The sequence below is a fragment of the Phytophthora sojae genome, assembly GCF_000149755.1.
Source record: "Phytophthora sojae unplaced genomic scaffold PHYSOscaffold_4, whole genome shotgun sequence".
NCBI lineage: Eukaryota > Oomycota > Peronosporomycetes > Peronosporales > Peronosporaceae > Phytophthora > Phytophthora sojae.
In genome coordinates, this window is record NW_009258118.1 from 826,803 (window position 1) to 853,212 (window position 26,410).

Here is a 26,410-nt window from a genome sequence, read left to right on the forward strand (position 1 = left end):
CATCGCCAGGCCCTGTTCATCTAAGCTCCTCACGCCGCTATGCAAGTTAACTCAAATGAATTTCGGATCAATGTTCGCATGAGCACCCCGTTGAGGACTGTTGATAGCAGCACACAACGACAGAAAGCATGTAGTAATATAATTTTGAATTGCTGTCATCAAACATGAAACAACATGAAAAAGTCTTGTTCACTGTCCCGACGCTTTCTCACGCGAGGATGTGCACCATCGTTAGGGGCTGCCTCGGACTTGCCTCCTGCTTCACCTCCAACGCTCGGACAAGCCCGACTTCGTCCACCGGGGCCCACATTTTCCTGCCGGTGTCGAGCTGGATGGCGTAGGGGTTTCCCTGATCCCAGAGCTGCACGATGGTGCCCGCCTGGAAGCCCTCGTCGCCGGTGTTCGCCATGACCCGGTCCCCAACACGGAAGCGCAGGTCCTTGGCGGCTCGACAGGCCAGGAACCCTTCCGTGAGCGCCTCGCGGTCGAGGTTCTTGCCGATGAAGACGAACCGCGTCTCGCGAGTCTCGCCCGGGGCCCAATTGTCGGCGAACCGGCCATTGAAGAGCTTGTGCACGCCCTGGAAGACGTACTTGCGGTCGATACCGGCCACGTTCACCACGCCCTTGTAGCGCAGCAGGTCGTCACCCTCAGTCTCGAGCAGGTCGTCGATCCACTCTTCCAGCAGCGCCACCAGGATCGGATCCGAGAGACTGAGCCCCACCGACGATACCAGCGAGTGTTTGTGTCGGTGTCCTCCGCCGTGGCGGTGCTCGCCTTCGTGCTTGGCTTCGTGATCATGACCCCCCTTCTTGTCATCCTGGTGGTGGTGCTCGTGTTCGTGGGAGTGGCTGTCCTTCTCGGTCTTGAGGAAATCCGGTTGCCGCTTGAGAATGGAGTCGAGGTCGAATGTCTGGACATTGAGCAGCAGTGCGGGGTCTACGCGGCAGTGCTGGCACTCAGTGATCGACACGGCGCTGTTGATGTCGCGGATGCGGGTGTGGACTTCCTGGAGCTCAGCGGAGCTTACCAGGTCAGTCTTATTAAGCAGGACTCGGTCGGCGAACGCGATTTGCTCTTGGCACTCGTGCTCGACGCCGGCTCCCGGGCGCAAGTGCTGCAGAATGTGCTTGGCGTCAACAACAGTGATGATCCCGTCCAGTTCGCACGTAGCCGCCACCAAGGGCTCGGCGAAGAACGTCTGAACAACGGGACCAGGGTCGGCCATGCCGGTGGTTTCGATGATGATACCGTCGAGCTGGTTCCGATCCCCGTTGCGCTTGAGGATCTGCGCGATGAGCCGGACGAGGTCGCCCCGCACGGAGCAGCAGATGCAGCCGTTGTTCATGGTCAGCACCTCCTCGCCCATGTTAAACTTGCGGCTCCTGGAGTCGCCTCCGCCGATGTCCTCCGGGCTGGCGACCTGGCGGATGAGCTGGTCGTCCACGCCCACTTCGCCGAATTCGTTCTCGATGATCGCGAACTTCTTGCCGTGGTTTTCCGTGAGCAAGTGGTTCAGCAGAGTCGTTTTGCCGCTTCCGAGGAAGCCCATCAGGATCGTCACGGGCAGCTTCGAAGGAGTCAGGGAGCGCTTGGTCATCGCGAGTTGAAGGGGTGGAGGTACCTCGTAAGGGGGAGTATTGGTTTGAGAACCGATGGAAATTGAAAAGTGAAAAGCACGACAACAACCGCCAAAGTGGGCACTACCGTTCGTCGTCTACGGATCCGACATTGCCTTGGGCTTGTGGTATCAGGTGGATCTGCTGTAAGTCGCCGTCGGAGAAGGGCTTGTGGCGCATGCGTTGGCGCTTCGAGATGAAGACCGCTTCCAGGCACCGAAGTGATTAACGCAACCTTAATTGAAACATAAAAAATCCCATAAGTTTGTTAAGGTTGCTTGAGCAACTTTGTAAATTACGATACATTCGGCTACTGAGTAGTTTACCGCAAACTTTCTATTTGAGGTAAGATATAAATTGTCAAGGTAGTCCAACGCGGCCGGAAGCTCGAGTGAAAGGTGCTCCATTTCGAAAGATCCAACGTGGGAGGCAAGCTGAAGAACAAGCAAGCACCATGCTACGTCCCGCCCGACGACGTGTAAGTAAGTTTCTTTGCCATAGCTTCGGGTGCGCGTATATCTAACACTTGTGTGGCTCTGGACAATAGCTACGTCAAACGGCCAAGCAGTGGACGAAGCTGAACGACAGCCAGCGACTGGGCGATTGGAAGGCGCTGCGAGGAGGACTGCGGCGAAAACTGTGACAGCGAAGCACACCTGAAGGCAGCTATGGTACGTTGCACTGTGCAGAGAAAATTGTAGGGTGCGTGCTTTCGTAACCCAACGTATGATGCCTGTGCGTGTTCGAGCAGACGTGAAGCCGCGGTCAAGGCTGCGTTCCGGCGAATCGAGATCTCAGCCAAGCGTAAATGGAAAGAAGCGAAAGCTAGGGCATAATAGATGGTGTGGGTATTGCTTAAAACAGACTACTATGCTAGAGGGAATCGGTTTGGTCGGGAATTTCTTAGCAGCTACCATTTAGGCAGGAGAAACCAGTGATATGAACGACGACGACCTTTGTAGGTATAGGCTGCACTTGTAAATACTCGATGTCTTGGCGTGACGCACGTGAAGTCTGTCGGCTCATGGCCCCAAGCTCGAAGCTGTTCGGCTTCGCTTGCACAGCGCTAACAACTGGCACGCTTGCGTCAGGAAAAGGTGCTGCTCAAGTTGCGAGAACTTGACACCGGGCATCGCCTGCATCTCTCCTTCTGGCAGCACTTGCGGTGCTTTTAACTCACTACTTAATTGCTTGATGTACATGTATTCGTGTCGTGTGGAAGCTGAACCACGGCAGACAGCTTCCTGGCGGTGATAGTCGCGCTTAACGCGGTGTAGCTCCGTCGTCTTCGCTAGGATACGTGTTGCAACATGTTTTGAGAAGTCACCAGCCCGTCAACCTTCGATCTCAAAATTGTCGCCGCTATTGTCATTTTCTCCTCGATAAATTACCGGTTGCTGAAGCAACCTGTAATTTTAAGGTTGCCGAGCCGTTTTTAAGGTTGTGGAAGCCTCTTTAAGGGTGCTGTAGCGGGTGTCGTTTTGTCGTAACAAAGTTGCTTTACGGACTGCCTCCAGGTACCACATACACTACCGTACATCGGCTCTCCCTGAACGGTACCGGTACCACCAGAACCCGTCGTCGGCGAATCAACGTTTGTAAATTTTGTATTTGGCCGACGGCGCTGCTAGTCTTTGGTCGATGGTGCCGGTTGTACCTGCATTCGACTGAGCCACAAAACCACTTTTCCGACGACGAAGCGCATGTTCCGCCACAAAACAACTTCAAGCTGCTTCTTCTGTTGGCCCGTTTGGTACTGTACTGCACCGACTTGTTGCCTAGGTATTTCGCCCTCATAGCAACGATCCAGGTTCAGCTTTTATCGTATCAGCCTCTCTTGGTCGGGATGACGGAAAATAATTAATACCTGTTGTTCCAGCACTGTCGAGCTGTTGGTACCGTACAGCTCCTATTGACCTGTCAAGTACCCTGGTCAGCTGTTGTTTTCCAACAGATACTACGTAGTATTTTAGATTAAATGCCAGTTGCGAGCTCAAGCTGCGATTCGCGCGCATACTCGCTCTTGGAAAATTCAAAACCGCCTCATCAAAAGCACTTCAGTCATAGGTACATCGGCTACATAGCCAGTAACTTGCAAATGGACTGCTCTTTTCCGCTGAAGAATCAATGGAGAACAGAAGTAAAACCAAAGCGCTGTAGGTTCATGTAGCAGAAGGTAGTGAGCGATTGCAAGGGCACGTAGCAGAAGAAAACCTGGTACTGTACTCGCAAATTAGGCCGCGCGGAATTTCGAGAGGCGGAAACCATTGCCGAGCATTCCTGCGAATGGGCCTGTTCCCGCAACTCGGAGTAAGATTTCCTATTGCTGGGGTCTAGGGAGATCCACAGTCCACACTCATCTCAGGAGAAATCCATGAAAAAAGTAGCAGGTTAAACAGAAACCAACAGCTGAATAGGGCTCATGACAGGCGAACAGGGGCTGTAGGTGGGGAACAGCCGAACAGTGCTAAAGTAACAGCTCATAAATATCACCCCGGGATGACGCACCTCAGCAGCGCTGATGCCATTCGCGTCGGCGTAGTCGTTTGTGGCAAACGAGACCGAGTAGCCCACGACTCGTGGGCCACGAGCGACAGAATGCAAGCAAGCTGCCCGCCAGCACTCATTTGACTCGCCGCGAATGCGCTCCCTATTGAATATTTCGCAAGAAACAGCACAAAGTTGGTGAATTGTACCCGTTGCGGGTTGAAAGGTACCGAATGGAGGCGTACGGTCATCGTAGAGCTTGGTGGCGGTGGCGTTGAGTCTGTTCGTCTTGGTGCAGTACGTCTTGCCGAGGTTCTCTTTGAGGCAGTCCGTGATCGAAAGTCGCTTCGACTCCGGTGCTAGCGACATTCCGACGGGGATGTACCCGCATAAACCACAAACGCAACCAAGAAGCTCGACAAGAAGACGAGCTGGATCACCGGCGTCTTCTTTCGCCTGTGGAATCTCTGGGCTACGTTGGGGGTATCAACGCCCGCACGCTGGTCTCTGACAGCCGTATATAGCTTGCAGCTCAGGAGCGTCGATCAGCGGGCAAAACCAGCGACAGATAAGCATACTGTTCATATTAGAGCATGACCAAGGCGATGCCTTACATTGATGAAGATAGCGATCGTTTCGAAGCAGAAGAACCAAAGAGTACCAGCTACATGGACGATAGGGTAATTCGCAGTGTCGAAGAAGGCCTAGCGAGCAAGAGTGTTCGTCACATTTAATGCGATCCATTCCAGGATGCCAAGGCGACTAAGAGAACGTACCAGTACTGGTAGGCCAAAACTTGCTACTATCCCCGCTAGGGCGCAAATGAACGCGATTGCTCGAAGGTGCGCGGCGTCTTCAGGTAGCGCCGATACGTGATAACGGTAATTGAATGCCCATGTCGGCACAAGAAGCACTGCAACGAGTGTGAGGCCTGCACAGAATACTTGGTAGGCTGGAGGGTCTGAAAGGAAAAATAGAGGGGCCCCAAGAAACATTTTAGGAAGGTGCGGCAAATTAACTATCAAAGCAATCTTGCCCCATTTCTGAGAGAAATGGCCACGCTAACCCGCTGACCCAAATGTGATTCACCTTGACAATCACAACGCAAGCGATGACGGTGGCGAGGATGCAGAACGAAGCGCCAAGAGGGCATGCGATGCGAAGCACGCGCTTCAGTGCAGACCCATGCATCACTGTTTTGCTCGTGAAGGGAGTTGACACGACGGATCGAGGCGCGATACTTCACTTCAACTGACCTTACTGACAGAGCTGCCATCAGCTGGTAGGTTGGTTGTGTCTGCGTCGGACTCGCTTGGATTGACGTGTGAATACTGGCTCTGCTGTGGCCGACAGTGGTAATGATATATGTAACACTTCGGTCAGCCCATTCGAAGTCGGTAAATGCCAGAGCGTACCATTGATGTGTTCCTAATATTCACCACACTGCACGACGACCAATTTACTATTGCAACAAACTACTGCAGCACGGCGATCTTGGCCTCCGGAGTGAAGGTCTGGCCCTCCGAGTCGTCGTAGTCGTTCGTGATGAAGGACGTCGAGTACCCCACGAGCGTCAGGATGCAGGCGAGCTGGGCAGCAGCACGCATCTGGCTCGTGCCGAAGGTTTTCTCTGTCAGAATAAGAGCATGAAAACGGAGATCGTGTTAGCCCAAACCAAACAGTAATACAGCCGCCTTGAACGACGAAATGCCCGCGTACCGTCGTCATAGAGCGTGGTGTGCGTCGAGTTGAGGCGCATCTCCACCTCGCAGTAGGTCTCTCCAAGGTCCAGGTCGATGCAGTCGTCAATGGAGAGACGCTGCGATGGCGGGGCCACCGACGTTCCGATGGGCATGTAGATAAGGAACGCCACGAAGAACAGCGCGAAGAAGAAGAGCTGGATCGTCAGCGTTTTCTTCCTCCGCTGCATCTTGGCGCCGACGGTCGAGCATGCGTTCTCCAGGTCCGTTTGCAGGCCGGTCAGCATCTTGTAGAGCTTGTAGCTCACGATGGTCTGTTCAAACACAAGAGGGGACCGTGAGAATTGGTCTGATAGAGGTACTGGGGTGTTTGAGCCACGTACGTTCAGGAGAACAGCAATGGTCTCAATGTAGAAGAACCACTCGGCACCGGCAGCGTGGAGCTTGGCGTGCTTGGACGTGTCGAAGAAAGCCTGGCAGGAGGAGCGTCATCGCGGTCAGTGAACAATTCTCTCGCTGGCCTACACGTCTGAAGTCTGCGTACCAGGACGGGAAGCCCCGGGTTGGCCAGCACGCCCGCGACGAAGCTGACGAAGGAGATGGCGCGGAAGGCCGTGGCGTCCTCCGGCAGCGCCGACACGTGGTAGCGCCAGTTGAACGTCCACGTGAACACGAGCAGCGTGGCGACCAGCGTGAGGCCCGTGCAGAACACGTAGTAGGCCGGGTAGTCTGTCCATAGCCAGCAAACACTGATAATTAGGGCCGACTGCCACAAAGAAGAAGGAGAAGAAAAGAAGAAGAAGATGTAGACGCACCTCGCCCCATGTCGGAGAGGAAGGGCCACGAGAGTCCGCTGACCCAAATGTGGTTCACCTTGACGATGATGACGCAGCTCACGAGCGTCACGAGGACGCTGAGCGAGGCGCCCAGCGGACACGCCGTGCGCATGAAACGGAGGAGCTGGGCGGAGTCCATTGGCGCTGCTAGCTCGACGCAGAGGGAGGCGAATGGCAACTGGTACAGGCGGAGGAGACCGTGGCCGACAGCATTGACAGGTTGCGCTGGACGGCAGTTGAACCGAATACCTCCGGGGCTTTTGGGCGGACCGATTATGGACATCGGTGGACAGAACCGGGCTGCCATGAACGCGAACGAGCTTTGCACTGCCCAACATGTGAGCTCGGCGAAGGCAAGCGGCAGCGAGCGCCAAGGCGGCGGCGATGGCGATGGCTTCGCTCCTGCAGGACAGCAGCGTGTGCAAACGCATTGCTATCGATGCAACGGACGCGTTGGCCCATGCAAATGGTTGAGGCGGGCTCCGCTGCGTCGGATTCCAGGTGCCAAATATGCGGAGTGCAAGTATCAGTTCTTGAGGCGTGTGTTTGTACGGGAACTCTATTCCTGCTGTCCGACTGACTCGCACCTAGCTTCGAACAACGACGTGAGATCCCAGAGTCTGCTGGCAGTCGAGGTGAGCGTCAAGGCGCTCGTTGTGCGGTAGGTCAGGTGATGTGAGCCCGAGCGATGATACATGTATCGGAGGTATGTACATGGCTCACTTCGATGTGAGCTCAGCTCAGGATCCCACCGAAGTGAGCTGAGCGTGTCTACGGGCAAATGTATCCGATGGATGGTATTTCTTTCATCCACGACTCGCTCGTCCAAGCGCATCTGGGAACTGAACGTCGCCATCGACTCAACGAAGTAGGGAAGATACGGTGCCGGTGCTTGCGCTGTATCCGCAGCGTCCAGCCCGGCGTCATGGCTTCACACCTGGATGCATCGCTGTCGGGCTTGATACGGTAGTCTCTAAATTCATGCAATCTGCAGAGTGAAAGTGAGTAGTGGGTCATGGAATATTACGCCGGCAGTTTTTTTTCCTTACCGTAATTTACCACCGAGAACATTCCTGAAACCTTCTTTCGGGACAGCAGCGATTTCAACGACGACCCCTCTCGACCACTTGAGAGCGAGAGCCACGTCTTTTCGATATGAGGGCAGATCTAATAGACGTTGATTTGACGACGCCCACTTTATAGCGAGAGCCACGTCTTTTGGATCTTGGGGCGTTTCGGGACCGCTCGTTCAAACTACATTGATAAAGCCAATAGAACATTACGCCCGCAGATTTTACTAGTAGTTCGGACCAGCGCGACGTGGCGTCTCATCATTGGTTGAAAATCTATGTCACACACCTTCATGTTCGCTTAAGTACGCCAGAAATTCTACATCCTTCTCCCTCATTCCAGAATCTGCCGGCTCGAGGAAAGATGGTGAAGCTCTTCTGTGCGATCGTTGGCGTGGCGGGCAGTGCGTTCGAGGTGGATATCGACGCGGGTGCATCGGTTTCCGCGTTGAAGAAGGCGATCAAGGCGGAGAAGACGAACGACTTCAAGGACATCGACGCAGACAAGCTGCAGCTCTTCCTGGCGAAGACGGCGGACGGCGCGTGGCTAGATGGAGCTGGCGCGGCATCTGTGGCGCTCGATGAACGTGGATACCCGCAAGGCTTCGGGCAGATGGATCCCACCCTGTGGATCAAGAACCCCAAGCACTTTGGCGATAATTTTCAACCGGGTGAAGGACAAGTTCACGTGCTGGTGAAGGTCCCGGAGCAAGAACACGCACAAACTGGATTGTGGCTTGTCACTGGATCCGTTGACAACGCGTTGATCACGAAAGGAATTCGCTGCAAACTGTACTGGATGGCGACGTTACGCATTGGATACTACGATCCTACGCGCTGCATCGGCAACAAGAATGTCGCGTTTTGGTATGAAGACAAGAAATTGTGTTTTCATGTTTTATTCGAGACAAGTACGTGCCTCTATATGCTGTCGCTGCATCGTAATACTGCTTCATTGAGGGCTAACTCTGTTTCTTTTATAGAAGATGCTGCTTTGCTGTTCGAAACTGACTTGAGGACTGGGCCACAAACGCTGGGCTCTCCGTTAACTAACCAGGTTGTTGAGACGCGTGTTGCACCAGCTAACGCTGTGTCTACTGATCTCCAGCGCGTCTTCTACTGCGACTACGTTCCAGACGATTCGGAATCTCCTCAAAACACAGTTTCATCGATATCGTTGACTACAAGCGTTTCGAATCTGGACTCATCGACTGACGAGTTTCGTTTTCAGCGGATTGAGGACGCGAAGTTCTTCCTACCGTACGGCAAGGCAGAAAGCTGCCATTTGGTGTCGAGAAAGCAAAGCAGAGACCACAAACGGGAATTCGCCAAGTACGATCGCGACTCAAACAACAGGCTTGCGCTTTCTCGCGAAATGCATGGTTGGTTCGACGGTATGAGCATTGAGGTTCCCATCGTCAACATGCTACCCGGATCTGTTGAAGAGAATCAATCCATTGGCAACAGACGCAAGGTACTGTGTGAGCGCGTAGTTCTGGTGTGTGTAAGTTTACTGACATTTGCGTGTAGGTCGAGGTCTTCGTGAAGGTTCTGGATGCTCAGTGCACAGATCGCGTTTTCAGTCGTTTGAAAGGAGGATCAACCACGACGGACGATCCGCTCATGATGAAGACGTTTGTTCACGTGGAGGATCCAGAAACATTTTGTTTGTGCATGAGGTGGAAGCACGACGATAATGCGGAGCGTTGGAGAAGCTTTTGGGATATGACTCCTGCGGTCGATTGAATGGAATAATGTGGCTCCCGAGTTAAATACTTCGAAGTAGTATTTGATTTCTTGACATACTTTGATCCTGATAAATATAAAGTTAGTAATATACAAAGATGGCGTACTCTCCTGAGCAATACCAAGCTAGCAAGGAACGAATCAAAGCAGCGCAGAAGCGCTACTACCAGCGCACACGCGAAGCCCGTTTATCTTATCAAAAAGACAACGATGACAAGGACAGAGACCAGATTCGAGCTCGCAAGCGTAAACCCAAAACCGAACTTATTGATGGTGAAGTCGAACTTAATAATGAAACCGAACTTAATTAATTAATTAATTTTTTTCCTCGGATAAAAAGTCGCCTATGATATAAAGTCAATCCTGATACAAGACCCAATATTATAAAGTCGTTTTTTCGGAGAATAATATAGCCACCGATATATAGCAATGTTCGCATACGAGCTTGAAGGTCTTAAGAGATTAAATATTAACCCAATCCGATGGGGTAGCAGCTACCGTATTAAGGTACGTGGCAAGACGGGGCGCATGGTATACATTAGCAACATTTCCCACCCCATCAACCAAAAATTGATAGCGAAGCAGTACAAGATCAGTCTAGGCAAGCTCCAAAAGAATGTGGCTGCTGATTTCAAGGAAGACAGTAAGTACCGATTCTACCAAGGCAAGAACATGGAGTCGCACCTCTACGAGGGAATTCAGCCTGCTGAGTTCTACGACAAGCTCGAGAACGTGCTCGCAACCCAGAAGTCTGCCTTCAAGGTCAACATCGCTCTTGGATACAAGCTTGTCAGCAGAACTGATGACAGCGAGACTCGCTACTTCCACCCGAATATTAGCAACACGTCTGTATTTAGCACTCCTGTAGCTATCAACAGCAAGGCTGATATTCGTAAGAAGGTGATCTCGGAGATTCGCTCCATGGAGTTGGCTGACAAGCTTAACTACCCCAGCTCCGGGTACATGGTGAAGGGGATTACTGGCTTCAAAATCTATATCTACCAACGCGACCATGCTCTGGGTGATAGCGAGGCTGTCATTCCTAAGGTGATTCGTGAATAACAAGCACGTCATCAACTTCCCCAAGACGAACAACAAGTGTGTCTTCCACTGCATTGCTTATCACAAGCAGGAGGGAGCCAAGAAGGATCCTCGCAGAATCCAGGCTCTGGTGAAACAAGCCTTCAAGCAGTACTGTTCGTACAAGGAGATCACCTACACTCTGGGTCTGTTCCGCAATTTCAAGCCTATCGACATTCTCCAATTCGATGAGCTTGAGGAGTGCTTCAAGCTGAACATCAACGTCTTCAACATGGATGTTGAGACGGGCAAGGTTGAATGCATTCGCTGCTCGGACAAGGACTATGATTCGATCAACATCCTGTCGCACGAGAATCACGCTCTCTACATCACGAACGTTGATATGCTCCAGCAGAAGTACCAATGCTCTACGTGTGAGATGGTGTTTGTTAGCTCTGATAAGCTACGCAACCACACTAAGAACCAATGCGAACTCGTGAACAACGAATCGTTCCCAGCTCAGCCAACCATCTACCAACCCGCTCCGAACAGCATTCGTTCCATGCTGACTAAATACTCCATCAAGGATGCTGACCATTACATCGATCACTTCATTGTCTATGATTTTGAGGCTATCCTCAAGCCTACGGGTGTCAAAAACGGAGAGAATACTATCTTCGCAAACGAACACATTCCTGTGTCTGTTTCCGTGGCCGACAGCTTGACTGAGGAGGTGCGATGCTTTGTCAGCGATGACCCGAAGGAGTTGCTCAAGGATATGTTCCAGTACATCAAGGAAGTTGCGGCTAAGATTCAGCAGTACAACGTCTCGAAGTACGAGTCTTTGCTCCGCAAAATCATCAACGTCCATGGTTTGACTGACGCTGAGGTTCCTGGTCTAGACTTGGGTAAGACGTACAAGATGGATGATGTCAATGCTTGAATTCAGAACGGGGAGTTTGCTTGTTTCTTCGATTTCCACAGCAAACTCACATTCGGTAAGAAGCGCTCGGATTATGGCAAGCTGAAGCAGTGCATTGGTCAGGTACCAGTATTCGGATTCAACTCTGGACGCTACGACATCAACCTTATCAAGGCGGACCTGTTTGCAGTCATCGGTACTGACAACATCACATCAGTCATCAAGAACCCTAGCTACATGTGCATCGCCACGTCAGACATGAAAATGCTTGACATTAGCAACTATGGTCCGGCAGGCACCAGCTATGCAAAGTACTTGTCGACATATCTCGGTGAGTGCAAGTGTGATGACAAGATTCGATGCGTCTGTGGCCTAGGAAAAGGCATCTTCCCGTACGAGTACATTACTTCATTTGACTTACTCAGTCAGCCGGAAGTCCCTCCTAAGTCGGCGTTCGACAGTGCTCTTCGTAGCACTAGCATCAGCGATGAGGACTATGTGCGGGTACAGTTCGTCTGGGAACACTATGGCATGAAGTCAATCAAGGATCTACTCATTTGGTACAACAACCTCGGTGTAGTACCCTTCATCAAGGCCATCAAAGCCCAGCGAGAACTATTCAAACGTTTCGAACTTGATATGTTCACTGATGGTGTGTCGCTACCTGGTCTCTCTGAGAAAGTCATGTATCAGACGTGCTTCAACAACCTCCAGCAACCAAGTAAGGAGCCTGCTGAAGCATTTGACTTTCCCGCTAGTCGCTTAAGTGGATATAAGACCCAGGATGCTGATGCCGATCGTGAATTCAATATGACGCTAGAACACCTCAACGACTTGCTAGAGCGACAAAAGTACCTGTGTGGGCTATGCTACAAGCAACTCACAGCTGATACTGCCTCGGCTGGCCGAATCAATAACAAGCTCGGACACATCGATGGTAATATCTTGATCAGCTGTGTGGGATGCAACGTTGCTCGCAAGAACATGTCGCTAAAGGGCTTCCGCCACACGAAGCTACTTGAATTCAACTCAGACAGGTTGGTGTACAGTATCGATAGAGAGGAGAAGGACATCTACACCAAGATGAAGGCGAACATTGCTGGTGGTCCTTCTATCATCTTCAACAGATACGCGAAACGCAACGATACCAAGATTCGAGGGGGTAGGATCTGCAAAAAGATCATCGGCTACGATGCTAATGCTCTGTATTTGTGGGCTCTTGGTAATGAGATGCCATGTGGACGGTTAACTACCATCGAAGCATGCACAGGGATCGTCGATGATATTGTAAATGACAAGATCTCTGGCTTCATCGAGTGTGATATCCGTACACCAGAGCACCTCAAACCCTACTTCAGTGAAATGATCCCAAATTTCAAGAACACCCTTATAGACTGCAGCGATCGGAGTGTCATCGGTCAGCACATGTTCGAGTACAACGAGGAGCGCAAGCAAAGCCGAGCAAAGCCGGCTCGCAAACTCATCGGGAGCTACTTTGGTGAGAAGATCCTCATTTATGCACCGCTACTCAAATGGTACATTTCTCATGGTATGGAGATCACCAAGACTTACAGCTTCATCAAGGCTAGCTCTCACAAGGCATTTGCACCATTCATGGAAGCCGTATCGAGCGCGCGACGAGAGGGTGATGAAAATGTTAAATCCATCCGTAAGATCATTATTGAGAAGGTATCTGACTCTGATATGGATGATTTAGTCCAAGAGTTGAAAAAAACCATTACGAACCCTAAATCATTTGATGCGCTCATTATCGATAGATTCATGAATGAATCGACAACCAATCCTAAGATTCATTTGGTTCTAGACTTGTTGACTAAGCTGAAAACGCTTAGTGAGGGTAGCAATAATAAGGCTATGATTGCTGAGATGATCAAACTGGTTGGTAATAGTGCGTTTGGTCGATCTGGCATGGACATGAGCAAGCACAAGGAGGTCAGGTATGAGTCGGACGATAAGGCAATCAAGGCCAAGATTGAGCACTTCATCTTCCATGGAATGGAAGAGCTGAATGATTCATGTGAATTCACTATGAAGAAGCGAAAGCTCAACAATAAGAACCCAATTCATCTATCGATTGCAATCTATCAGCTCGCTAAGCTCCGTATGTTGCAATTCTACTATGATTGCATTGACTTCTACTTCGACCGTTCGGAATTCCAGTACCAAGAAATGGACACAGACTCGGCTTATATTGCGTTCAGCTGTGAGAAGCCATTCGTTGAGTGTATCAAGCCCGAGCTTCGTGAGCATTTTCAGCAGCATAAGTACGAGTGGTTCCCACGTGATTATAGCGAAGAGATGGCTCAGTTTGATCGCCGAACGCCAGGTTTGTTCAAGGATGAGTGGTCTGGTGATGCTATGGTATCATTGTCCTCTAAGAACTACATTTGCTACCTACCAGACGAATCTTACAAGGTCAAGGTTTCAGCGAAGGGAGTCCAGCAGAGTGGTGGCCGCAATGGCGACGTCCTCAACCCAGATGGCTTTGAATCAGCTGTTCGCGATCGCATCACGCTACAGGGCACCAACAAGGGGTTTAGACTCAGTAAGGAGAGTAAGTCAATCATTACGTACACCCAGACTAAAACAGCTCTAAACTACTATTATGACAAGCGTCGTGAACTTGCGGATGGTATCACCACCGAACCGCTCGACATATAAGCAACTACCTGGCAGGGGATTTTTTTGTTTTATAACCATATAGAGCGATGGATCAGCTGTTGTCCAAATTATACTATGACCCCAAAACGGGCTATGTGGGTGCCCAAGCCTTATACCAGAAGGCTAAAGAACTGGAGCCGAAGATTACGATGAAAATCGTCAAGGAATGGTACTCAAACCAGAGCGATATTCAGCGATTTCAGGAGCAGAAGAAGCGATACGATGGGTTCAAAATCGCATCGACTAACCCCAATTCGTGGCAGATGGACTTGGCGTTTTGGGAGAAAAGACCAATCTTGACTGCGATCAACATCAACTCTCGCCTAGGCTACGCAAAACTACTAACCAACAAAACTGGCCCGACCGTACTAGCAGCAATTAGGGTTTTTGTCCGCCTCCATAAGGTTGACATTCTCACAACCGATAATGGTTCAGAATTCATGAACCAACAGGCTCAGAAATTATTCAAAACTAAGAAAATTGACCATTTCAACAATGAGCCTGGAGATCACGCCAAAATGGGTAAAATTGAACGCTTCAATAGAACTCTGATGTCAAAATCGAACCAAAGCGACTAACCCAGAAGCTCATAGCTGCTGTTATTGAGAACTACAATAGCACGACCCATCGGACGATTGGTATGACCCCCAACGAAGCTAAAGGTAAGGTAATTGAATCTGAACTAGTCCACAACCAGGCTGAAGCCGAGAGGATTGAAAACGAGTTCGAGGTCGGTGAAAAGGTTTTGTATCGTTTAAAAAAGAAAACATTTGATAAAGAAGCAGCAAGATGGCCTAAGGCTGTGTATTCGGTGGTAGGTATTGATGGCTACCGCATCCAAATCAAGTCGAAAAACGGACACACTCTTTACAAGGGGCCAAACGATCTAAAAATTGTTAAAGCAGAAACATCTGAAGCTACTATCAACAGATGTGATATTTTAGAGGTGGAGAAGATCTTAGACCACAAAAAGTTGCGATCCGGCAAGTACAAGTATCTCGTTCAGTGGGTCGGTAATGAACTTGACTCCTGGGAGCCACAAGATAATCTTAGATTAGTCAATAAGAACAAGAGATCAACCTTAGAGAATGAGTACTGGAAGTCGATAAAAAATGAGTCGAACTAGCTTCGAAATAAGTTTAATAGAGCAATCCTCTGTAAGCGTTGACTCATCTATATCTATCAATCTATTTTCCAAAAATAATGCTTAAAAATATATGACTTCATATATAGAATGTGTTGCAACTGCGTAGAGAATCAACGTGAGCTTGTACAGCTCCGAAGAAAGCTGTGGATAATTCAAGAGGTTAGTCGAATCAAAAATGAACTCAGAGATTTAGACCCAGTAGCCAATTTCCGGAAAACCGTGTGCAATCTACAGTACCGCGACCAGTTAGAAACGATATTTGGTGTGCCGTTTCATTGCATCAAGGATCGATACATCAATCTCCTCAATGAGCGAAACCGTATCTGTCATACGTGCCAACCATTTAGGCATGACTCCGTTATGCCAAGCTATTGGTGAGTATGTATTTAATCGATGCTAATAGTTTTTTATGACTACCATGATATAGTTAGACGATGTTTCCCAACTTTACATCCCTCGCTCAACGAGAGAAAAAGCGGCAGGATCTACTCGAACGAGCTGAGCGCCGAGTTCGTCAAGCCAAGTCCAAGCGCCTTATGTACGAAGGTGCATCATGGGCTAGCGATATCGCGAATGGTATCACTACTGTTCCAAAGAAATCAACACAATCCGCTCAGTCTGATATTTCGGTTGGCCCTGACGAGGCTACGCCGGAAGAGTTAAAAAAAGTCTGAATATTGAAAACTCCCAAAAAAACCCTGAGTCCTCAACAATGGTAGATGCTGAAGTTAATGCAACACCTGAAATGAACGATGCATCGACTACTGCAAAGCCTCAGTCCGTTGATGATTCCAGTACTGCTAAGCCCAAAACCAGTGATGCACGTGAGCCCCGATATGACTGATGTTGGGGTTGATAATAGTGCAAGAATGACAGATGCTGGTGTTGGCCCTGATAGTCCACTGCTGCAAAAGCCCGTCGAAGAAGATTTGTTCGACGAAGGCAATGCTGAGATGAAAAATCAAACAATGTCAAAGGAAGCGGTCGCTAAAATCTTTGAGGTTTACCCCATCCTTGCAGAACTAAATATTCACCCTATTGCTTCCAACGGCCGGCAGCTCACTAAGTATTATATTGGGATGGATGCTAAGGTGTACAGTATTAAACTGAGAAAATATATACTAGTTCCGAGCATTGATTGGTCTGAGACGTATGACCATATTTGTGAGGTATTAATTAATGATGTCAGATTCCTCGCATACGTCAATGAGAAGGAGCGACGTAATGAGATGGGTAAAGAGGACAAAAATAGCCCATACCAGGTTTGGCAAAATATTGGCTCAAAAAGAAAAAGAATCAATGCCTCAGAAGGAGATTATTCAAACCGCTCTAAGCAGAGACTTGACGACAGTTTTGTGTTCGATACTGGAGCATCCACAAGATCCGACCAAATGGACAGCAAGCTCAAATTATTTTGGACAATTAGCAAAAGTAGGGAAGTCCTTGAATCTAACGGATTGATAAAGAAGATTGTACCAATTCTTAATGGTTCCGCAAAATCTTCTCTTATTGACAAAGATGGCTATGTTTCGATCAGTGGCAATAGCATTAGCGTTTACGGGAAAGATAGCGATCGTGTGAAGCAAGCAATCACTCAGAAAGTGAACTGGATAATGACATTCCAATCTTTCATTAATATGACTAAATCCAGGGGCCTCGAGTTAGAACTAGTTGGTAGCAATGAAACCAAACACATAAATGATTTGACCCCAGCTAATGGTGAAGCTCAGCATGGGTTAATGAGTGGTATTGATGAAGACATGGACCCAAGCCTATCAAACGCTGATAACGACGCCAAGAATATCTTAACTGATTACTACAGCCAGTTGCACGCTAATAGTATTGATATTCCATTTCGGCTACAACCAATCGTGAAAATCAACGGTGTTGTTAAGTCCCATCCATCATACTACTTTGGGGAGCCATCGGGGTCTAGACCCCTAAATATGTTAAATCGTAAAAACAAAGCACACAAGCAGGTGAGTTGTGTAGCTTGGAAGGGGCTAATGAAGAATATCATGTGGATGGATACCTTTTCGTCCCTACTCAACGAGGTTGAGGACTTGGACCGCTATCTTAATGAGGTTGAATACCCCTTCCCATCGAGCGATGAAGAAGCAGCTAAGATACTTGAAGAAAAGGAGCTTGATAAGAAAAGACGTAAAAACCTGGATGCTAATCTTGAAGTATTGAATGAGGCTATTCTAAAGTCTGTACACGATATTAGATAGCAAAGCGTTGAAGAGTATGAATACGATGACAGCTTGCAAGAGCTTCATGATGAGTCAGAAGCAGCTTTTCAGACATACGGTGGGGCTCAGAAACGCTATGAAGAAGCAAAAGAGGCTGTTAGAGGGAATAACTCAAAAGCAGCGAGATCGCTGTTGAAGGCAGCTACATCAGCTATGAAGGCGACAAAATCGATATATCAAACGAAGGCTAAGCGATACGCCGAGGCAAGCGAGGTATCCGGCAGTGGCGTTAAACGAAAGCTTCAAGGTCGAGGATTGCGCGGTGCAGGTGTTACCCCGCTGGAAGGTGTAGTTCGCCGAGGCCGTACCTACAATCTCAATGTGATCCAAGGATTACAGCCTACACATACAAGCAGATCGGAAGCAAGTATATTCGTATCCCCGACCTTGATGCTAAAAAGCTCGTGACCGTTCAGGCGAATCGGCGTAAATGTGGTCCTAAGTGGGAAATCAGTGATAGCCTCCAAGCCATGATCAAGGCACTTGTCTATAAGAACCGTATCGATCAATCCGCTTACGATAAGCTCAGCGTTGAAGATAAGAAACTGTTCAAGGAGGTTCTATTGATTACTCATCTCCAATACAGCTTCCACGATAAGTTAGAGGATCCTCTAGATACGCTTAGGGCTGAATACGATAAGCTAAAAGGAGAGCTACAACTCGGAAATGACAACCCCAGTATCATCAAGCAGCTCAAGTCTCTCACGGTGGATATGTACAGCAATCGACTGATTGATGATAAAGAGTTCAAAGATATTATCTCCCGTTTATTATAAAACCATGTTCTTCTTCAACTCGCGCATTATATCCAGTTCCGGAGGCAGCTATGGTGACAATAGCGACCTCAACGTCGCTGAGTTGAATGCTATCATGAAGAACCTCATCATTCATGATCGTCCCCAGAAGACCCAAGCCGCTGTGTGGGCTACTGACCTCGACAAGTCGACCAAGAAGGTGGACGCATCTACCCAAACGGAAGGCGGCCGAGTCTGGGCTTACCAGCCAAAAAAAAGTCAAAGTCTGTGAAGATATTTGCTCTATAGAGCAGAGCGGATATACTCAGATATCTACGTCTGTTTTCTTCTCTCGATAGAGTCTGATTTTTTTTATCTCCGATATCGATAGCCATGACAGCATTCTTGCCACTATGTACGTTGTACATTGGGATATATGCATTATTCCCTATCGAAACCACTCCAGCGTGCATCTTTATTGAACCGATGACTTGGCCAGTTTCAGGGTTAGTCAGGTTCTTTTTGATCGTTTTACTTGGTCCGCAGCCCATGATACTCTATTACAACGAAGTACTCAAGATCTGCTCTATATTTATCGGTGCAAAATTATCCCTGAGCCAATACCATCTATAACCCTCTCGTGGAATTCGACAATTCGATCACATTGTAGTTGATCAGTATCAACGACATTAGCGTTAGTAGTCTGAGGGCAAGCGGTCTTCGCCACGAACTGGGTTTGACAGATACCATTCTATATTTACTCAGACATAATCGTTCTCAACTCATTGAGTTCAGCTTTGAGATTATTGATTTGGCCTTGCTGTTCTTGGATAGATTTACACAGTACCGAGGTTAAACTGGCGAGATCGATTCCCCATGGATTCACTGGAAACCCATCCGGATTAAGCTCATCGTTTGCTCCGATATCTACTGCTTCTGGTATGACCTTATACAGCTCCTGCGCGATATAGCCAACATGGATAGTCTGCTCTTGAACCATCCTGAATTTTCTCGGTCTCATTCTCATAAGGCTTGCCAAACCATAGGGACAGTCTACAATGTCCGCCTTCAACCTCTCATCGCTTGCATTGGTATAGCTTCCTCCACGCACCGGGACATAGGCTGTCCACGTAATTAGCATCCCATTTTCCCAACCTGATAGCTCCTACGGTTGAATCAGTACCAATCGCTGGATAGTCAGTCTGAGACCAATTGAATCGATACCTAGCAAATCCATCGCCGCCTCCCTTTACGTGCATGAAATTATTCGCCCATGCCTCTCCGCCTGAGTGAATGGTTGCTTCTGGCGACCACGTACTCATACCAACACCCAGTCTTCCTGAGCTGTTTAGATAAGCTTGAGTTGTGTTTCCAACCATGAACCTTAGCGGGTCGCTCGTAGTGGTGCCTAGAGCTACACCACTACTTCCTCCCGCGACATCGTTGTATACCTGAATTTCAAATTCGATTGGAGTAGTAGCATCGTTGGCTATACGCATTGCGCGTTGCCAAGACCCGCTTAGTAAATTCGCGCTCGAAACTATATCTATTTTTGCAGTACTGGTAGCTGATCCAAAGCGAATGTATCCTGCTTGAGTGATTCTCATACGTTCAGTCATTGGTGATAATGCATTAGCTCCTGACCGTGTACTGATTGCAAAATCAGCCATTGAATATTGAAGACTCGTAGCGGTTCTAGTACAATATAGATCAACGCTAGGGGTGTACGTTGTCATATCACTAGTACCTTCAATCGTGAACGATAATCCGGCCTGAGCGCCAACCGTATTGCTTTGATTACGAATCATGAGATTAAAATCAGAGGCACGCGTTGTTGATGTAAATGATGTCCCGGCCGCAATCTGACATTGGGTAGAAGTAGTGGATATCAGTTTGGTTGACGTTAGAGATGAGATACCTGATGAGATGCTACTATTAGAGTCTAGTACAAGAGCCTTTGATGCTTCTGCAGTTCCTGCTCCGGTGGTAAGATCTAGATAGTTCAGCTCAACGGTAGATGCTGTGCATCCAGCAAGCTTGTTCAGCTCCGCACCTGTAGCATTGAGAGTATCTCCCCTGAGTTGAAGCGTAGTAGGATTGATATTCAAGGTCGTTGCATTCATAGTTTGAGTACCTGACTTACTAATCGTATCACATGTGATCGTAGGCGATGATATTGAAGTCGAAGCTATAAAGTTTCGTGATATGGTTAGATCGCGAATGCCAGAGTAATCTTTCGTACTATTGAGAACGACAACGCTACTGGCTGAAGCGCCCCCTTCGATAACATTGAGAAAGTAAGCATGATTGAAATTTATCCAAGAACTGACTCCATCCCAATTTCAGATTCGGAATGAATAAGCCGGTTCCACCAGCGCTAAGGGTTAGATTGCTAAGCGTACCTAGACTAGTAATATTAGGCTGAGCAGCGGTTTGTAGCGTTCCTGTTATCGACGTCGCTGTGAGCGAGCTCAGGGTTCCTAGGCTGGTAATGTTGGGCTGAGCAGCTGTTGTTAGCGTACCCGATACATTACCCGAGCAATTTACAGCGGTTAGAGTACTTAACGATGTTATATTAGGCTGAGCAGCAGTCTGTAGCGTACCAGTAATGTTAGTTGCAGTTAGCGAGCTAAGACCTGTAATGGATCGACTTGCACCAGTAAAGGTTAAACTGCCTCCGATAGTCAATCCAGTAAGCGTACCTAAGCTGGTGATATTTGGTTGAGCAGCCGTCGCTAGCGTTCCATTGATGTTTCAGCTCACGGTGAGCGACGAGAGTGTCCCTACACTAGTTACGTTGGTCTGAGCAGCAGTTGCCAATGTACCAGATATGTTTCCACTCACGGTGAGGGACGATAGCGTGCCTAAGCTAGTAATATTAGGCTGAGCCGCTGTCTGCAGCGTGCCAGTAATCGACGTTGCCGTCAAACTACTAATAGTAGCAATTTCACCTGATGCACCAAGCACCAGAGCTTTGTTGATAGCGGCAGTACCTGGAGTAATATCAGCTACATACGTTGGTACGCCTGAAACGGAAGCACCATTAACAGTTAGGCTACTACAGCTTAGTGCTCCAAGACCGCTGATGTTCCCACCACTTCCAGGGACAAGCGCTACACCAGGTGATGCTACGCCTTGAGAGACACCGGTAATGTACGTCAAGCGATAGTCATACTTGTTCAGATAAAGTGCCTGAGCATAGTCATACGTTAGAAACCAGCTGGCATCCAATTGGAGAAAGAATGCCGGATTATAAATCGGCGATGTGAATATCGGGCTAGGATAAGAAAAACCTGAACTCATCTTTGTTTGATCCTATATAGTTTAGACGATAATCATGAGCGGTATTCCAGATTTTGGAGCTTCAATCCCTAAAAAATTCAAAAGCGCCTCTATGGGTGATATTCCAGCACTTGACATCAAAGCGCTGTTTAGAATGGTGGTTCTGGGGCCATCGTTCTCAGGGAAGAGCAACTTATGTATGTTCATCCTCAAGCATTCTCCTCACGTATTTGCTCATCTAACGATCATTGCTCGTAATCCTCACCAGGTGTTATATGAGTATCTTCGTGATAAGCTTGATGGCTTTATCACATTCACCGACCCTGACTCGCCTCCGAGTGATGAACGGGTACGTCATACACCAATTAATTCCCATAAGCCTGAGCTCGTCATCATCGATGACTACAGCAACGATAAGCTTCTTCAGAAAAATTTGTTCTCACATTACTTCACTAGAGGGCGCCACTTCAAGCTATCAACCATCTTCTTGACCCACACCTACTTCGCAACGGACAAGATGATCAGATTGAACTCAGAGTACGTAGCGATCCTGAAAGCTAATTCTAAGCGAGACCTCCAGATGGTTGTGAAAGATTTTAATATCAAGGGAGTAGATGAGCGTTCAATCGTCTATTATTACAACAAAGCCACGGAGCGAAAGGGCCAAATGCTCTTCATTGATTCGGTCAAGGGTCAGATCAGGTATAACTTCGATAGACCGATTCGTATCGAGGACTAGTTCCAATTTATCAAACAAAAATATGCCTACAAACATATAATCAATATGTCCAGCTTTATCAAACTCGACAGCACCAATCTGATACAAGATGGAACCAATTCAACCTGGAAATACTCCTTTCCCGGATCGGCGGCTGACTTCCGCGATGTAGTATGTGCCATTCAATCGATTTCGATGTATAACAGCGAGTATAACATTGATTCAATGCAATTTCAGAACACAACGTTCAAAATCGAAGTACCTACCGCTGCAACTACATCCACAATCAGTGTATCCCTCCCTGATGGTATTTATTCGTATGACGATATCAACCGAAGCATTCAGACTGCTCTTGTCAATGCTGGGGCGTATCTAATCGATCCGTCGGGGAATAACGTATTCTATATCAAAATGAGTGCTAACAGTGTCTATTACGCTTGTCAGCTGGATTTCTCTCCTACGCCTACAACTCTACCAACTACCGGTGGACCATGGACCAGACCTACCTCCGGTTTATACTCCTCTGGTGGTACTGGATTGCCGACTACTACTCGCGTTCCTCGACTGATCATCGATAATGCTGAATTCGGTAAAGTAGTTGGTCTCACAGCGGGTACATACCCCTCCACATCAGCTACTGTTGCAAGTGCTCAGCTATCGAACATCATTCCTCAGATTCACCGACCAGTTCCTACATCGTTCGTTGCGATCTGATCAAAAACGAATACGTGGCTTCTGGTAATATTGTCAGTGCTTTTGATAGAGGTGATGCCGCTATTGGAAAGGTCATTTCATACAAACCGAGTCAGTATGCGTGGATGAACTGTCATAATGGCGCTCGAGCTAGTATTACACTCAGTATCTATAACCAAAATGATAAAAAAGTGATTTTCAGAGATACGTCGGTATCCATCATGATCTGATTCGTAAAAAAAAAAGACATCCAGAGTATTTTGTTTAGGGCGGCTACAACGTAAACGAACCACCAGTCTTACGACGTGCCTGAGCGCAGCCATCTTAGCCTTCATCTCTGGCGAACCCTTCGCTGGACGTTTCTTTGCTACGCCTACACCATAGCGGCGACGAACCTCCTTTCGCACAGATCTGATTAGATCCTCATGTTCCGGCTTGGTAGCTTTTGATAGTAGGAACTTCTCTCCAGCATCGACTGCGTCGGTGATGACCCCCTTGCGCTTCGTGTATGCAAGAGCATTCTTTGCAGCCTTCTTTACGTCAGCCATGGATACGCGACCTCCTTCCTTGTCGCTATCGGAATCATAAATACCAATGCCGGTTAGGGACTTGATTGCAGCTCTGGCTGGAACAGCAGCCGTTGGCTGACCAGCATAAGTAGCTAAAGCAGGAACCGCCGCATCAACGGCTCTGGATAGTAGACCTGAATACTTAGCAAATTTGTATGCAGACTTGATCCCTCCCCATACGTTGGACCAGATAGAGCCTCCTTGAGCCTTTTGTAGCCCTTCTTCACGTCGTGCTTGGTAATGTCGAGTCTGACACCGCTGGACGCTGTTTTTCAAACGAAGCAGGGTGGAGATGGATGACTGAACCACTACCCTTTAGTTCGCTTGAGGTGAGGCTGAGCTTACCAGTCTTGAAAGCTTTGGTAAGCTTCCGCGCAGGAATATCACTGGAGATTGTTAATTCGCGATATATGATTACTGTATACGTTGAATTAAATTTATTCCAGAATTGTCAAATTTAGATCTTTCATTGTTTTGAATACATCTGGCTTACGGTATTGCTTCGAATATAGCCATAGGACACAGAATGGTCCACAGTAGTCTCCATAGGTTCCTTGATATTGCTTGGTGTTGTATCGATCGATACCATACTTCTTTGGTGGTCCTTCCCCCATACTATCGAAGAATTCACCATTATGAACCGCCGTCCAGTGTCCTACCTCAAGATTAGGAGGGCGAAGTAGAATCAGAAATGACCCTTTCTTGGGGAGATGGGACTTTATCTCATTTGATTCAAATATATTATCGAGTTGAACGTTCATTTTCTCAGCGAGTTCGATGAGATCATGATCTGAGGTGATTGGCTTGATGAGGTGCGACATAATATTTAATTTTATCAAACTATATTAGGATCCATATAGATTCAACGATGAGCGAAACTCAACTATCCGATCAGTACCTGTACCAGAGCTCGCTTAAGAGCGACCCGGAGATCAAGGTATCTTCGAGCAAGCGTGTACCGCACGTTATTGACCTAAATCAGGGTTCGTACCAGAATGGTGTCATCACTATCGATGCTACGGCTCAGCTTAACGGTTCCGAGGGCTTCGCAAGCCTTCGTGATGCCTACATTATGCTTCCCTACAAGGTCTCAATGAAGAATGGTGGCACTGCTCAAACTGCCGCTGCCAATCGTCTATGTGCTACTCTAAAATGCGGAAATTAGAACGTTATTGATAGTCTGAGTCTGGAACTCAACGGAAGACTATCGTCTCTATGGCTGACTACAAGCTCTTTTGGAACAACGTTCGTGCTCAGACTGGCTACAGCCCTCAGTACGTTGAAAAGCACGGAGCTGAATCGTTCTTGTACCCTGATGCTGCTCAGTCGGTATCATGCAGTTCTGGATCCGCATCTACCAGTGGTGATGGATATTCAAACACCATGGCATTCTCGTCTTCCTTTGCTGTCTCGGCTCCTCCTGGTGGTGCAGCTATTCCTAATGATGGTTTCGTTAAGCGCTTTCTATCGAATCCTCCTACGGCTGGCGCTGACTTCTCCAGCTCGTGGCCGTCGGTAGGTGGTGCTGTTGCATCGACTACCATTTCTAACCAGAGCTTTCGTAGCTGGCGGTACTGCTGCTAACGCAATCATGGGAACGTGGAACTACATGCTTAAGATTAAGCTCACCGATCTGCATCCTATCTTCCGTGAGCTTGACTTGATGGCTAACCCTCAAATTCGCCTGCGTTTCCGTGTGAATCAGGGAACGTCTGTAGTCGCGGTAGATGCTTCAAAGGGTATGTCGCTAACCTCTACTACTCTATCGTCTGGTAATAGTTGTCCGGTCATGATTGCCGCTTCTGCTACCGGTAATCTGATGAATGGTGTGCTTGCCGCATCTGCTGGCTTTGGTGTTGTTTGGGGAGCGGTTGTAAATGCTCTTGAACCTACCATCGATGGTACATACATGCCTTTTACTACTGCTCGTTTGTATGCCCCTTTCGTTCATCTTGAGAACCCTCAAGCTATTATCTCTAAGCCGGTTAAGAAGGTTCGCTACAATGATTGCTACGCACAGTGGTTTTACCAGCGTGCTGGTATTGATAAGTCCTCGACTCAACTAAATGCTTCTTTCGATTTACAGCTATCGGCAAGTGTTAAAAACGCGAAATATGTTGTGCTTTTACCATTCGCGGAACAGACAAACAACTTTGCTTCTGCTACTGTTCAGCAGTTCCAGAGCCCCTTCGATAGCTCTCCATACACGCTTCAGCCCGGGTCGTCGATTCGCAACTTTAACGTTCGTATTGGCTCGACTCAGGTGTTCGATATCAGTCATGACTATGATTTCCACCACTTTACCAACGAAATTGCTAAGATTTCAGCGATTAACGGAGATCTAACCCCTGAGCTCGTAAATGGTCTACTTGACTATCAGACGTGGTCGCTCACAAACCGCATGCTTATTGCCGATGTCAGTCGCCTGACTGAGCGCGATGTACCTCAGGCTATTCAGATCCAAGGTACGAACGCCGGATGCCAAGGTGTGAATATGCTGATCCTCGTAATTAGCGAAGAGGAACTAACGTTCGATAGACTAACCGGAGAGGTTCTAGACTTCACTACAGCGTAAGTAAAAAAAAGAGATATTTTTTAGTTCAGTTCCTTGAGTAGCTTTGGACACTTGTCAATCACGAATTGACTTTTTCTTAGCCAATCGAGATAGCCTGGTAGCCTGGATCCAATTTACTGATCTGCTGTAAAGATTTGCCTCGATTCTTACCCCCACGTCATCATATTGGAGTCATCGTTATTGAGGAATCTTGAGTGAAGAAAGATTTTCATTTCCTCGCTAATGTTGAGATTGGGTTGGTTGTGAATCCAACGACAGTATCCAGGATCATTCTTGAATACATCCTCAATGGATTGACCTTTGTATTCTCCGAACGATAGTTCGATCGTCATGTTCTATGTGTGGGTATCTATATACA

General features: G+C 48.1%; 10 protein-coding genes across 10 annotated transcripts; 6 read left to right on the forward strand and 4 right to left on the reverse strand.

Moving 5' to 3' along the window:
• Positions 1-208: 208 nt before the first annotated feature.
• Positions 209-1,600, reverse strand: PHYSODRAFT_248037 (hypothetical protein; the record flags this gene model as incomplete). The annotated part of the gene is made up of 1 exon (XM_009527468.1): positions 209-1,600. One exon carries the CDS (start codon positions 1,598-1,600, stop codon positions 209-211), a length of 1,392 nt encoding a protein of 463 aa, XP_009525763.1.
• Positions 1,601-5,911: 4,311 nt separating this feature from the next.
• Positions 5,912-6,781, reverse strand: PHYSODRAFT_504006 (hypothetical protein; the record flags this gene model as incomplete). The annotated part of the gene is made up of 4 exons (XM_009527469.1): positions 5,912-6,120; positions 6,186-6,279; positions 6,351-6,535; positions 6,622-6,781. The coding sequence occupies 4 exons, from the start codon at positions 6,779-6,781 to the stop codon at positions 5,912-5,914; spliced, it is 648 nt and encodes a 215-aa protein (XP_009525764.1).
• A 1,291-nt stretch (positions 6,782-8,072) lies between these two features.
• On the forward strand, positions 8,073-9,564 carry PHYSODRAFT_285836 (hypothetical protein). The gene is made up of 3 exons (XM_009527470.1): positions 8,073-8,623; positions 8,696-9,186; positions 9,243-9,564. The coding sequence occupies exons 1-3, from the start codon at positions 8,077-8,079 to the stop codon at positions 9,456-9,458; spliced, it is 1,254 nt and encodes a 417-aa protein (XP_009525765.1). The 5' UTR covers positions 8,073-8,076; the 3' UTR covers positions 9,459-9,564.
• PHYSODRAFT_504315 (hypothetical protein) lies at positions 9,557-9,769 on the forward strand (the record flags this gene model as incomplete). The annotated part of the gene is made up of 1 exon (XM_009527471.1): positions 9,557-9,769. One exon carries the CDS (start codon positions 9,557-9,559, stop codon positions 9,767-9,769), a length of 213 nt encoding a protein of 70 aa, XP_009525766.1.
• Positions 9,770-9,887: 118 nt separating this feature from the next.
• On the forward strand, positions 9,888-11,421 carry PHYSODRAFT_247955 (hypothetical protein; the record flags this gene model as incomplete). Its single annotated transcript, XM_009527472.1, is given in 3 exon segments — positions 9,888-9,965; positions 10,044-10,505; positions 10,525-11,421. 3 exon segments carry the CDS (start codon positions 9,888-9,890, stop codon positions 11,419-11,421), a joined length of 1,437 nt encoding a protein of 478 aa, XP_009525767.1.
• On the forward strand, positions 11,422-12,864 carry PHYSODRAFT_365191 (hypothetical protein; the record flags this gene model as incomplete). Its single annotated transcript, XM_009527473.1, has 2 exons — positions 11,422-12,052; positions 12,287-12,864. Coding segments are annotated over 2 exons (1,209 nt in total), but the record flags the coding sequence as incomplete, so codon positions are not given.
• An 8,417-nt stretch (positions 12,865-21,281) lies between these two features.
• Positions 21,282-21,518, reverse strand: PHYSODRAFT_433762 (hypothetical protein; the record flags this gene model as incomplete). The annotated part of the gene is made up of 1 exon (XM_009527474.1): positions 21,282-21,518. A coding segment is annotated over one exon (237 nt), but the record flags the coding sequence as incomplete, so codon positions are not given.
• Positions 21,519-21,552: 34 nt separating this feature from the next.
• PHYSODRAFT_498563 (hypothetical protein) lies at positions 21,553-22,236 on the forward strand (the record flags this gene model as incomplete). The annotated part of the gene is made up of 1 exon (XM_009527475.1): positions 21,553-22,236. One exon carries the CDS (start codon positions 21,553-21,555, stop codon positions 22,234-22,236), a length of 684 nt encoding a protein of 227 aa, XP_009525770.1.
• Positions 22,237-23,914: 1,678 nt separating this feature from the next.
• On the reverse strand, positions 23,915-24,238 carry PHYSODRAFT_498322 (hypothetical protein; the record flags this gene model as incomplete). The annotated part of the gene is made up of 1 exon (XM_009527476.1): positions 23,915-24,238. One exon carries the CDS (start codon positions 24,236-24,238, stop codon positions 23,915-23,917), a length of 324 nt encoding a protein of 107 aa, XP_009525771.1.
• A 1,409-nt stretch (positions 24,239-25,647) lies between these two features.
• On the forward strand, positions 25,648-26,049 carry PHYSODRAFT_438156 (hypothetical protein; the record flags this gene model as incomplete). The annotated part of the gene is made up of 1 exon (XM_009527477.1): positions 25,648-26,049. A coding segment is annotated over one exon (402 nt), but the record flags the coding sequence as incomplete, so codon positions are not given.
• Positions 26,050-26,410: the final 361 nt, after the last annotated feature.